This window comes from Littorina saxatilis, linkage group LG3 (genome assembly GCF_037325665.1).
Source record: "Littorina saxatilis isolate snail1 linkage group LG3, US_GU_Lsax_2.0, whole genome shotgun sequence".
NCBI lineage: Eukaryota > Metazoa > Mollusca > Gastropoda > Littorinimorpha > Littorinidae > Littorina > Littorina saxatilis.
The window spans coordinates 54,600,504-54,614,808 of record NC_090247.1 but is presented as its reverse complement, the minus strand read 5'-3'; the positions used below and the strand labels follow the sequence as shown (position 1 = coordinate 54,614,808).

Below are 14,305 nucleotides of genomic sequence, written 5' to 3'. Positions count from 1 at the left end.
GGTAAGATCCACTATTTACATGTCCATGCGAAATATGTACTACAACAGACCTAATCGGCGCGAGACATAAACTAACTCTACAGAATTAAAAGCCAAGATGACAGAAACATCAACAGTTTTATTTTACCTCATTGTTTTTGCATTTCACATAACACATTGTCTAATTTTGGAGCCTTGACCTATGAAGAAATAAATGTTAAACTGAAAAGGAACACAGGGCAAAGATTTAAAATGTGTGATGGTTATATGCAGGTTATACACCTACGGTACTTGGTTTGTGGTTCGTTCTGGGGTATTGGTTTTCTGTCTGTCTGTCTCTGTCTGTATGTCTTTATGTATACATGTATGTTTGTATGTCTGTCTGTCTGTCTATCGGTCTGTCTGCCTGTCTGTCTGTCTGTCTGTTTGCCGCGGTCTGATTTGATCTATTTTTGGGCTACATTTCTAGTTGTTGTTGTAATTGTTTTTGCTGCTAAGCTGCTACTGTTGTTGTTGTTTTTGATGTTGTTTATTTTGTTTTTTTGCTGCTGAGCTGTTGTTGTTGTTGTTGTTGTTGTTGTTTGTATGTTGGTTTGTGTTTTTGTGTGTGTTTTGTGATTAGTGTTTGTTTGTGTTCAGTGTAGTTGTTTTTCTCCAAAACCTCAAGCAAACAACAATCCCTTTGCATTTTTCAGCGTGTGGATATTCTTACCTGAGCACCAGTTTCACAAGCAGTGGACTCAACGTGTCCCTGGCTGCTAAGCCGTGAAGAAGAGCTGTCACCTCAAGTGCTGCCGATCCGGGCAAAGACGGTTTGGTTGCTCGGCGACCGTCAAGTGTCGTCTGCCACAAGAGACCCACACAATCTGTTGCTCCTGTCTGCTGACCCCAATTACTCTGCAACTCAGGATGATCTGAGGAGATTGGAAACGCTGCTGGAGGCACTTGACCGTAATTTTCGTGGAGTAGCAGTGCTTGCATTTCTATGGATAGCTGCAGACCTAAACGTAGACATTTTTTCTAAATGTAAAAGTGACAAAAACCATACTGACACGAGAGAACTTGTCCCATGACTGCTTGCCTTCACAGGCAATTTCAGTCAAAAAATCTAAGCTAATCTTTGGTAAAAAAAATAAAAAAAAATCAATTTTTAATTCTTTTATTCCGGACAATGATCCGGTTTTAAGTATCCCCGTTGTGCCTTCCTTGGACAAATTGAAAACCAGACACTTGGTGACTTGAGAAAATAGACAGGGTTCCACGTGTACTTTTCAATGGATACCAAGATGAAGCCGCCACCTCCGGATTAAAACATTCACCAAAACGACACAATTGGTACCTCCATTGGTGGTGGTGGGTTCCCCGAGGGGGCGGAGCGGAGGAGGGGGAGGGGCGAATGCGGCTAAAAGTTCGGGTGGGATGGACGAGGCTAAGGTGTGCAGCGTTGCCTGGCAACGACAGCACGTGCACTACGAGCAGAACAACACCAAGACCAGCATCCAGCAGGCAGCCCATGGCGGGGACGCCCTGCCTGTCGTGGAGCTCAAGCCCTTCACCAAGAAGGTGAGGCTTTGTCTCTTAACTCTGTCTAAGTTGGCTTTGTTTTTTTACTTTATTTTGTACAACTCTCTTTGAAGATATTTATAAGGTTTTTTGTTTGGAGTAATTCGTTCATTTCTACTCAAAAACAGCTTTGCATGACGTCTGGGGAGAATTGTAACGGCCTGATAGCTGAAACGATGAGCACTCTCTCCTCCATCAAACGGCTTCAAATGTAAATGAATTCGGCGTTCGTTTTGGAACAATAGTATCAGACAGCATGAAAAGAATCGAGTGTTTTGAACCCGGGTTTGTTTTTTTAACGTAGGCCTACACACGCCATTGTTAGTAAATCAAGATCATATAGACGCTGAACGATGCGTTTCCTGGCACAAATCTAACCACTATTTAATTGTTATTATGCATATTAAAATTAGCATTGGCTTTCCTAAGAGGTGTGTGCATTCCAAAAGATCTTTCCGGGGTCTAAAACATCAAACAGCGGTTCCTTCACGAGCCGCTGGACATAGAACCTTTCAGTTGCTGGGTCATAAGCGCTTTGAGTTGCTTGGGCATAGGCGCTTTGACTTGCTTGGAGTATAGTATGAGTATAGTTCAATTTCGAAACTAAAAGGATATTCACTGTGGCGGCTGTAGGCCCTGACCCGGACACTCCCTGCACCCGCCAGGTTGCGAAGCGCGTGAGGTCAACACTGGGCGACCATGATTGATTGACTGATCCCTGGATTTGTCACGCTCGATCAACCCCAGGTTGTCTACTCTCGGCTTTCTCAACTTTTTTTTTTACTGTACACGTTCAAGTTCACCTTTGTCAAAACTACTTATCAGCTACACAGGAGACCGTACTTGCGGAAATCTGTGTATGTACCTTTCAGTCAAGTGGAAGGTAACATCATTCTGTATGTAAATCATCATGTAAACCTCCCACAGAGCATCATTCCTCTTTGGACACATGCTGAAAAGCACCGCTATGACTACTTCCTGTCTGGAGTCAAACATTTTGTTGATATAATTTCGCAGATTGGCATAGTTTCAGTTACGAAATCAAGTTAGCAACAACACAGATATTAAATATTAAAGGCATTGAGTCCTTCTCGTGAACAAGTTTAGCTCGCCAACCATCTCAGGTCTGGCCATGTCGGCTTTTAAACGACGTAGGATCATTCCTCCACTTGGACGAGAACCAAAGATTCACAGCCCGTGTGCTTTATGTGCAGAGTGAAACATTTAGTGATGAACTAATTTCACAGATTGCTATTGGTGTCCTTTAAGAAATGAATGCATCAAATAATTCCTACTCAGTACTCTACACAGAAAGGATCCAGGGTGTTAATTTGGGGTATGCGTCCAAGAGGAGGAATGTTCCTACGTCGTTTAAAAGCCGACATGGCCAGACCTGAGATGGTTGGCGAGCTAAACTTGTTCACGAGAAGGACTCAATGCCTTTAATATTTAATATCTGTATCTACAAGTGAACGACCGGTTATCTAATGTAAAAGCTTCGATACGTTTACGGTGATCGATAGGATGTTTTACACGGGAATGAAGATATCTTTAACAGTAGTTTATTTTCTTCAAACACAAATGTTAACTTTTCGCCAACAACATGACTTTAAACTCCGTTTACACGTCCAGTGTTAGCTCTGATTTGTTGCATTACTCTCAGCTTTTAACATTGTTTTAAGTTCTGCCATTTGTTTCGCAATGCAACTCTGCGAGTAGAGGGTGCCTACAACCACATACGTTCAGATTAGCAACTATCGGTGCGTTATAGTGTTGGTCTGATCCTGTCTGTCTATTTTCATGTCTGTCTGTCTGTCTGTTTATGCCTCTCTGTCTGTCTAAATGTGTGTGCGTGTGTGTGTGTGTGTGTGTGTGTGTGTGTGTGTGTGTGTGTGTGTGTGCACGCGCGCTCGTGCGTGTGCGTGAGTGCGTGTGTGTGTGTGTGTGTGTGTGTGTGTGTGTTAGTGTTCGCGTCTGTCTGTCAGTCAGTCTGTCTGTCCGTGTGTGTGTGTGTGTGTGTGTGTGTGTATGTGTGTGTGTGTGTGTGTGTGTGTGTGTGTGTGTGTGTATGTGTGTGTTAGCGTCTGTCTGTCCGTCAGTCAGTCTGTCTGTGCCCCTGCGTGTGTTTGTGTGTGTGTTTATAAATATGTGTCTATGTGCCGAACTTATCAGACGCAAACAGGTTAATAGAGTTCAGCAGTCTAAAAGGATCCTTTTAGATAGTTAACAATCACGCATTTCATACCACGGCAGTTAAAAACCTGTTCATTTGAAAGTTCACCTCGATGAACTTTCAAATGAACATGTTTGAAAGTTCACCTCGATGAACTTTCAGTTTGTGAGCCGTCCACAAAATTAAATTCAGATCATACTTGCTGGGAACGACAGACATGCTGTGTGTGTGCATTGATCACGAGTTCCACTGAAAGCGGATCAGGCCGCTGAACACAAAGGACACCGTGGGTTGCACTTCCATTAGGGTCAGAGTCTGTTAAAGATTCCTTCCTTCCCGAGTAAACTATCGGAGTATTGGTCATTTGGGGCCCCCTTGTACATTGATGCTCCCCTTTATTTCATTAAAAAAAATTCTTTCTTTTGTATTTTCCCCCAGAAATCAATTCGATGCGATTGGATGATAGGATAAAAAAAATTAATGTGTGTTGTGTCACCTCATTCAATATGCTTGTCCATTCTTAGACACTCAGTTGCATAGTGTGATCTTCCCTGTATCAGTTTTTAAAAAGAGTTTGTTACAATTATGAATTTTCACTGTTTTTCTTCAGTCTGTCTCAGGCACAAAATATACAGTTTCTGGTTGAGTATGCAATTGGATTTGTCACTTGGTAAAATTATGTGGAGCTGCACATATATTCTTGAAAAAATATCAATACGAGTAAAAAAAAAAATTAAAAACAGATGTCGATAATACATGTAATAATACGGTTTTTTTTGTTTTGTTTTTTTGTTGTTTTTTTTGTATCGATAAACAATCCACCTGATCTCCACACACGGCTGATTCCTTGACGAGGTGTGGGAGCTTGAGTACTTCTATGACCCCGAGAGCTAGGCCAGCGGGAGTGTCAAAACTTCTGGTAGCGTCTCGCATGCTGGACAGGTCAACGGAGAGAGGTCAGACTAATATCAGCAAACTCTCCTCGAGTCATAAGGGGCATGAGAAGGATACTCATGTAAATAAAACCATGGGCAGACCGGACTCATCAGCCATGGCAGGCAACCGGTCTAGGAGAGGGACACTCTGAATTCAAACCATGGGCAGACCGGACTCATCAGCCATGGCAGGCAACCAGTCTAGGAGAAGGACACTCCGAATTCAAACCACCCCCCAACGAAGTCGGAGCGATGCTGACTGTGTTTCCGGACACAGTGTGGGAACCTAAACTAAGTTCTTGGGAGACGAGCTCGCACGCCACCACTATGGATTATGCCTCAGATTCAGACAGATATTTCGATATGGTGTCGTTCCCGTGGACCTTTGCCAGGCGGGAACGGTGCCGGACCCTCAGCCTCAAGGGGGTCCACCTCAGCGACTGGCGGCTGGCGGCTCTGTTGACTCGGGAACCAGGGTCAAACTCAACATCCAGCGACAGCCATCAGGGTTGTGCAGTGGAATGCAGAAGGCGTCCAGAGAAAGAAACCAGAGCTACAGGCTTTTCTGAGAGACAACAACATTGACATTATCTGCATCCAGGAGACCCACTTGAAAGAAGACCGCAGATTCTTCGTCAGAGGTTATGACACCTTCCGACGGGACCGGCCGACCGGACACAAGGGTGGAGTCCTCACCCTAGTCCGACACAACATCCCGGCAGCTATGACGGCACAGACGGCAGACGGCGACCTTGAGTACATCACCATCAAGACCTTCCTGCAGGGAGAAGAACTCTCCATCACCAACGTCTATAGCCCACCTACCACCAAGCTGGACCTCCACACCATCCAGCTCCCAAACGAGAAACATCTCATCGTTGGCGACTTCAACGGCCACTCCCCAGCATGGGGCTACGACAGTACTGACGCAAGAGGAGAAGACATACAGGACTGGATGACCGACAACCAGCTCATCCTTATCAACCAGCCAGATGACAAGCCATCCTACTACTCCAGAGCTTGGAAGAAAAGCTCAACCCCTGACCTTGCCATAGCCACAGAAGAGGTTGAAAAAAGGACCACCAGAACTGTCAACGACCAACTGTGAGGAAGTGACCACTTACCCATCACCCTCTCCATTGCTGACATGCAGACCATCCTGGAGTACCACAGAAAGAAAGCCAGCTGGAACTTCAAGAAAGCCAAATGGACCAAGTACCAGCTCCACGCAGAAAGCCTTCGCAACACCACCTTCACGGAGGACATCAACCACAACGTAAAAGAGCTGACACAGACCATCCTAGCGGCTGCCAGGAAGTCCATCCCCCGTGGCTTCAGGAAGGACTACAAACCTTACTGGAGTCAAAGGCTGGCCTGCCTGCACCAGCGACTTTCAGAAGCCAGAGAAAGCATGGAGCAGTCCCCATCCGCTGAAACAACGACCATGCACAACCAACTGAAGGAGGATTTCAACAAGACCAAGACACAAGAACTGCAACAAAGCTGGCAGGAAATCACCTCCACCATTGGCCTCGATTCAGACACAGGGAAACTCTGGCGTCTCACCAAAATTCTAAACGAAGACAGCATGGCCACGCGAGGACCTACAGTACTAGAAGACAGCGGAACCTTCCACACTGGAAAAAGAGCAGCAAATCTCCTTGCCGACGTCTTTGAGACCGAGAGCACCATCAAAGTCCCACCCCAAAGAAAGAAGGAAGTTGCAGAACAACTTGAAACCAGACTCCGACAGCAGAGAAACGCAGCCCCACCAATGACCTCAGATCTTACCATGGCAGAGCTCGTCGATGCGATCAAAAGACTCAAGTGCAAGAAAGCGCCCGGAAAGGATGGAGTCTGCAACGAGATGATCAAGCACCTCGGGCCTGCTGCCAGAACTAAGCTCCTTGAGCTCTTGAACCAGTCGTGGAGATCCGGCGTCTTCCCCTCAGCATGGAAAGAGGCCATCATCATACCCATCCTGAAGAAGGACAAGAACCGCAAGCAAAAGACAAGCTACAGACCAATCAGTCTACTCAGCTGCCTCGGCAAGACCCTCGAGCGCATGATCAACAAGAGGCTGATGTGGCACCTGGAAACCAACAACCTGATCACCAATGAACAGTCTGCCTTCAGGAAGAACAGGAGTACTGAAGACCAGCTGATCTACCTCACCCAATCAATAGAGAATGCCTTCCAGGAGAAGAAGAAAGTCATTGCCACCTTCATTGACCTCTCCAAGGCCTTCGACAAGGTGTGGAAGGAAGGCCTCCTCCTGAAGCTATTGACGGCAGGAATCGCTGGACGAATGTTCAACTGGATCAAGAGCTTCCTGTGCCACAGAACCGCGAGAGTCAAGCTTGACGGCAACCTGAGCTACGCTGTGAAGATCAGGGAAGGAGTCCCCCAGGGAGGAGTAATATCCCCCACCCTCTTCGTCGTCTTCATCAACGACATCACCAACAGCCTGTCCAGACACATCTCCAAAGCCCTACACGCCGATGACCTTGCGATGTGGAGCGCTGCCGAGTCCACCGCAACCGCCAAAGTCCGGATGCAGGAGGCCCTCAACATCACCTCTAAGTGGGCGACAGACTGGTGTGTCACCGTGAACAGCCTCAAGACCGTAGCCACCTGCTTCTCCCTCTCCAATTCCAAAGAGACCCTCCAACTGACCATCAACAACCAGGCAATACCACAGGAAGACACCCCTACCTACCTAGGTATCAAGCTAGACAAGAAGCTCACCTGGAACCCACACATCAAAGAGGTGGAGAAGAGGGCTACGAGAAGACTCTCCATCATGAAGAAACTGGCTGGCACAAAGTGGGGAGCCAGCAGCAACATCCTCAGACAGGTGTATACGGGACACGTCCGCCCTGTGATGGAGTATGGAGCTGCAGCCTGGGCCACAGCTGCGAAGAGCAACACCAGCCGGCTCAACAAAGTGCAGAACGCAAGCATGCGCATCATCACAGGGGGACTGAAAACTACGCCCATACACGCCCTTGAAGCCACCACCAGACTCCCTTCCCTGGACCACCGACGAGAAGAGAAGGTCATCGTGCAGTACGAGAAGCTGCAACGACTCCCCTCTCACCCAGCACACCAGCACACCCAACAGATGACGAAGAACAGGCTGAAAAGAAGCAGTTTCAACCATCTGGCCAAGCAGCTAGAGAGAACCCAAACCAGCTTCCTACCACGCACCCCTGAAGAACAAGAGCCCCTCCAAGACGCTGAAGAGTGGAACAGCCAGCTCAGCAAGGTGCTCTTTGTTACTGACATGCCAGGAGTGACCAGCAAGAGAGAGCAGCAGGACGCAGTCCTCAAGAACCTCACGCGGGAGATGATGCACCAGGACTACAACGCCTCAGTATGGACTCACATCTACACTGACGGGTCCTCAGATGGTGCCATCAAAAACGGAGGAAGCGGGATCCTGGTACGCTACCCAGACGGACACACCCTTTCAAGATCCCTGCCTGCCGGAGAGCTGTCATCCAACTACCGGGCAGAACTCACCGCTCTCAGAGAAGCAGCTAGCCTGGTCAGCGAACACCCACCCTCTCACGCCGTCTTCCTGACCGACTGCAGATCCGCCGTCCAAAGCCTGCAGTCGCCCAAAGAGCAGCTGGAACGAGACACCCAGCGTCTTCTTTGTACTCTCTCCCAGAGCACAAACGTCGCTGTCCAGTGGATCCCTGCTCACTGTGGCCTCTCAGGGAACGAGGAAGCGGACAGACTGGCCAAGACTGGCAGCCATCTTGAGCAGACAAGACCAACAGTCTCTTACAGTGAAGCCAAAACCCTGGTGAAAAGACAATACCAAACCACCTGGAATGCCCAACACAGCCTGCCATCTGATGATCAGATGCCCAACTTACAGCGCCATCAGCAGACCATCCTCTTCCGCCTACGGACTGGACACTGTCGACTGCGTGCCCACATGCACCGCCTTGGTCTGTCGCACACACCGAACTGCCCGTGCGAAACAGGCCCACAGACCCCGGAGCACATCCTGCAGACCTGCCCGCTCCACCAGGAAGCCAGAACAGATCACTGGCCACAAGGTGCCACACTGCAGGAGCAACTCTGGGGCACCAAAGACTCCCTGATCCTGACCACTAGCTTTATTCAAGCTACAAAACTTGAAGTCTGACCTGAGGCCAAAAATCCTGGAACGCCGAAGAAGAAGAAGAAGAATCCACCTGATTTCTGTGCAAAGTGGGACATGTTTTTTATGTATAAAATCGAAGATTAACAAAGGCGTCAATTACGAAATTAATTCAGTACAACTTCCCTGCTGTGCACAGAGAGCAGCCAAGCAGTACATGTTTGGCGTGTGTCGCAGAGAGCAGCCAAGCAGTACATGTTTGGCGTGTGTCGCAGAGAGCAGCCAAGCAGTACATGTTTGGCGTGTGTCGCAGAGAGCAGCCAAGCTGTACATGTTTGGCGTGTGTCGCAGAGAGCAGCCAAGCAGTACATGTTTGGCGTGTGTCGCAGAGAGCAGCCACGCAGTACATGTTTGGCGTGTGTCGCAGAGAGGAGCCAAGCAGTACATGTTTGGCGTGTGTCGCAGAGAGCAGCCAAGCAGTACATGTTTGGCGTGTGTCGTAGAGAGCAGCCAAACAGTACATGTTTGGCGTGTGTCGCAGAGAGCAGCCAAGCAGTTCATGTTTGGCGTGTGTCGCAGAGAGCAGCCAAACAGTACATGTTTGGCGTGTGTCGCAGAGAGCAGCCAAGCAGTACATGTTTGGCGTGTGTCGCAGAGAGCAGCCAAGCAGTACATGTTTGGCGTGTGTCGCAGAGAGCAGCCAAGCAGTACATGTTTGGCGTGTGTCGCAGAGAGCAGCCAAGCAGTACATGTTTGGCGTGTGTCGCAGAGAGCAGCCAAGCAGTACATGTTTGGCGTGTGTTGCAGAGAGCAGCCAAGCAGTACATGTTTGGCGTGTGTCGCAGAGAGTAGCCAAGCAGTAAATGTTTGGCGTGTGTCGCAGAGAGTAGCCAAGCAGTACATGTTTGGCGTGTGTCGCAGTATGATGGTGTTCGTGTCCCATTTAAGATCAGCTGGGGGCATCGTGAATTTAGAGACAGCCTTCACTTTTTGCATTATAAGTGTTTGTCTGTCTGTCCGCTTAAAAGACCGCTGGGTCGAAGATCAGTTAATGTGACGTTTTGTTTTGTCATACATTACACGTTCTAATAATATACTTTTCTATTTGTTTTTCACCGAGATTATGGTCGCATGTTAATTTGAACTAGAATGTCGTTCGCAAGATCTCAAAACAAATCGAGGGATAGGAAGTGAACATCGCCAACCTTCTGTTGTCGGTTGGGCGGATAATCGAGACGAGAACCAACGATCATTGATGTAATTGTTGCTTAATAATAATAGAAAAGATATCATATTGATAATGAGACCTTATTTAGCACGAGCCACGGAGAATCGTGCTCTCCGCGCTTAACAAATTAATGTTAAAATTACAAAATTGAATGCTTGAGTTAATTGTCGGACGCTTTGCCTGAATCTGCACGTCCATGTTACAGGTGTGGCGTCGCGAAAAAAGCCTGCCCAACTTCTACGAAAAGCCTTTGCCAAGGGACGACCAGGCGGTAGAGACAGCGCGCATCGCTCGCAACGCCCCGCAACCCAACATCGTTCGCTACATCCGCGAGCTGAGCGAGCAGCGCAAGACGGTGGACACGCGACAGAGTGCGGACTCCACGCAGCGCTACCGCTCCAAGCTCCACCCCAAGGCAGACTTCAACTTCGAGAGCAGGGCGGTGTCGGAGCACCAGCAGGACCTCATCCCTAGCTTCACCACGCGCCAGGAGCGCACCAAGACCACGCTGGGCGATGAGGCGGGTAACGGGGTAGTGGGCGGCCCTTCAGCATCAGCAGCGGGCACCACGACAGGCACTACCAGCGCAGGGGGCGGAATATCGAGTATGGGCGGCGTGTTGACGGAGAGGTCCGGCGCGACGCTGGGCCGCGAGTTTAGCAACCTGATGGCGGCCTACACACGGGACAAGCCCCTGCAGCAACAGCAGGCGGTACTGACCGGAGGCAAGCTGTCCATGGCCAACCTGGGGCGCCGCCCACTGCTCTACCTAAATCCCTTCTCCGCCTACGGCGCCAAGCAGCCGTGGAGCTCGATATGCAGAGAGAACTCGCCAATGGGGCTGTCTCCTCGCCAGGCCGTCAGCCTCTCGGTGTCTCCACGCGGCGGTAGTGGCGCGCTGCATGTCTCATCGGCCAACGGTCACCCGCCCCGTCGTGATCTGGTGTTGTCGGGCAGCTGCTTCCACACGCCGGAGAAAGTGGTGCTCCAGCCACTGAGGACGAACCATCAGAGCGCTCACCGCTTTAACCCCAAGCTGGGGGCCGCACAGGACTCACTCATGATGCTCAGTCGTGCCGGGGCGCCCACCGTGCTGGAGAAGAACCTCTGCTTCGATCAGGAGGTCCGACTGGACCGGTGCCGACGGGAGAGGAGCTTCGCCGCTGTCAATGACACCAACGTCCTCTCCTCGGCTCACTACGTGGTCTACGACAGCCAGCCCACGCGAGGGGAGATCACCCTGATGAAGGCGCGCGAGGCTAACAAGTCACGTGACGGCAGCAAAATGGTGTACAGGAGGAACGGGATGCAGAAACCCTTCGGCTCCATCCCGGCCCTCGGCCAGAGCCACCCCAATGTCATGCTGGGCAGAGTGTACGACAACAGCCCTCGCTCCATCAAGTCGGAGCTGGGAGACTCGGGCATCATGAGTTCTCCAGGGGAGCCTGTGGACGCCGAGGATGTAATTGGAGGCCCTGCAGCCTTCCCTCGCGACCTGGGCGAGGAGCCCATCCCTGAACATCCTGGGGACTGCGAGGATGGCGTGCGCCAGCTGAACGCGGTGGAACTCAACATGTGGGCCCCTGCACACAGCGTGGCTGTGTTGGACGACGTGGAGATGCAGTCCCCTGACCAGTACCGCCGTACTCTCAGTGACAGCGCCGCCACGGAGACCGTGCACGAGAGAAGCGAGATAGATTCACAGCCCGCAATCATAGCTCCAGATACGTCCATATCTGAGAGTAAAACCAACGAGCTGGTGGAAAACAAAGACTCGTTGAGGAAAATATTCCAGGAGAGCACTGGGGATGGGCCTGCTTCTCATACACAAGACATGGAACTGGTTTCTGTCAACTCCACCGCTCCATCGTACGGAAATATTAATAGTGCGCGGGATCCTTTCGTCGATCAGGTAGCAGTAGTATCCGAAAAAGAGCAGAGTGTAGACAATCCAAAGAGTGATGAGCCCCTTAAACCTAATGGCGAAATCAAACCGGATGAAAGTGTTTCCGGCGTGCACAGTACACCTTCTGTGGATGTACCTACCGATTTAGCGAAGGAGAGTGAAGGTAATAAGCCTCAAGAAGATCAGCAGGTTCCAGCTACTCAAAACATTGCAGACAACGAATTACCATCAGATGCTGCGAAGAGTGCAGTAACCAGCGACGAATTATCATCACAATCACACATGCCTGACACAGGTGCGGGAGAAGCTACTGGCAAATCTGAAGAGTCAGATCCTCCGTTGAGCGATGCCAAGAAAGAAGTTCCTGAACAGAGCCCCTTGTCTGCACGCGAATCGAACACAGACACACTTCAGGCCGATTGTCTGGACAGCGAACGCAACGTCTCAAAAACTACCCCACGGATAGAAGAAAGTGCCAACCAAGGCCAATCAGCACAAGATGAGGTAGGAAAGGAAGAGAAGGCTAGAGCAGAAACAATTCCTACGGGTGATCAAGGCTCTAATGAAGCAGTCCCTGCTACATTGTCTGAAAAGGATAAGAGTGGCAAAGACAATAACATTGACCTGACTACAGTGAAACCACTGTCTACAGACGATGGAGTCAATCCTCCAACGACTAGGTCGGAGCAGGCGATCGAAACGGTTACCAAGGCCAATGTGCCAGCAGAGATTGAAGGGGAGGCTGGGGTGGAAGCCATTGTCACGGTTACCACGGAACCGGCTCAAACCGGAGACAACTTTGACGGTTCTAAAACGTTCTTAACAACAACCAACGTGGAGTCGGAAGACTGGCAAAATAATATGGTCAAAGTATGACATCTAGCTAGTGTGTGTATAGTGTGTGTTTGAGCATCAAGAATCACTCCTCTTGCAATTTTTTCCTTTGCTATCGTACCTAATTTGCAAATGTCAAAAGGCGACTTAAGAACGCTAACAGTGCGATGTGCATTTACTTCAGAGTCGACCAATGTACACTTTGGTAAATGAAATAGTATTAACTGATTGTGGTATGCAAGCTGAACATATATATACACATGACTGGTTCTTCGACAAAACACAAATGGTTTCCTTTCTTCATAAGAAACAAACCGCTGCGTAAGGTCAATTTAAACACCAGGATTCTGTTGATCAAGTACAAGCATGTTGGTGTATTCAAGACTTCTGTTTTGAAAGATGCTTGGATTGTGGCGGAAAAAGCTGTTTTGTGTAGATTTTTAAAGCTGTGCACCTGAATAAATGTAGTTTTCGAAAGACATAGAAAAGATAGAACAGTACCGACTTTGGTAACATGTGAAGAAGAGAATCTTCCTCTCCATCAGTGTGAAGAAATACATAAACTTATCTTCATGTCTACTCGATTTTGCATTTAGAACGCCAAACATTCGCCATCATAAATCGTTCCAAAATCAGTTTTACGAGCTCATCTGTGATATTCCTGAAAGCATTGACTGCTTTATTGTTGCTTTGTCATTTAATTTCTTGGTATAAAGGTAAAGAAAACTTCAAGCGCTATTTTTGTGTGTCCCATTAAAGGGGGTTTCTTCTGCAGTTAGTTGCATATGAAAGGAAGGTTTTCTAACAAATGTTCAGGTTACACGAAGTATTAATCTGAGGAAGCAAAGGCCAAGTTTATCTAACTTATTGTGTCAAATTATATACAGCTAAAGCTGGGGACATTAAATATAGGTCGATTGCAAGTAAAGCTGAGCCGGCATTAGTCTATGACACAAGTGCATTATCTACAATGTAGGATGATGCACAGTTTGAGTTCAATGAGGATAGGTGAGACGATGAAGGGGGAATGTCTCTTAAGGGGAACACCCGATCTTTTGATAGTGTCCAGAATCGTAAAGCTGTATGTCCATGTCTAAGAAGTGACACACCGGTTTTGTTTGACATGCTATTTACCTTTCGACACAAGAAAACAATAGACATATTTTGTGTGCATAATAAATGTGTGTTTATGTTTAAGTTGTGGTAAAAAACTTCAGACCCGTCTCAAATCTTCCTTTTTTCTCGAAATTACTTGAAAAGATAGTTCTCTCTCAGATCATTGGGCACCTCACCCAGAACAAGCTCCTCGACCCCCATCAGTCCGCGTATAGGGCTGGCCACTCAACAGAAACCGCTCTCATCAAAGTTGCAAATGACCTTCTCTTAGCTCTCGATCAAAAGCATGTGTCTGTCCTTTCTCTATTAGATCTCTCGGCAGCATTTGACACTATTGACCAATCCGTTCTCCTGACAAGACTTCACAATTCTTTTGGTATTTGCCACACTGCCTTAGCTTGGTTTAAGTCCTACCTCACAGACCGCTCTCAGATAGTCTCCATTGACGGCTTCC

The 14,305-nt window shown here is 48.6% G+C and overlaps 1 protein-coding gene across 1 annotated transcript; it reads left to right on the top strand.

The window, feature by feature from the left end:
- The first annotated feature begins 1,398 nt into the window (after positions 1-1,398).
- Positions 1,399-14,185, top strand: LOC138961238 (microtubule-associated protein futsch-like). Its single transcript, XM_070332839.1, has 2 exons — positions 1,399-1,542; positions 10,201-14,185. Exons 1-2 carry the CDS (start codon positions 1,399-1,401, stop codon positions 12,775-12,777), a joined length of 2,721 nt encoding a protein of 906 aa, XP_070188940.1. The 3' UTR covers positions 12,778-14,185.
- The last annotated feature ends 120 nt before the right edge of the window (positions 14,186-14,305 follow it).

Excerpts from the sequence above, each read along its gene's own strand:
- LOC138961238 (XM_070332839.1), top strand. The coding sequence starts at position 1,399 with ATGGACGAGGCTAAGGTGTGCAGCGTTGCCTGGCAACGACAGCACGTG. Across the intron at positions 1,543-10,200 it reads TCAAGCCCTTCACCAAGAAG|GTGTGGCGTCGCGAAAAAAG; the intron begins GTGAGGCTTTGT and ends TCCATGTTACAG.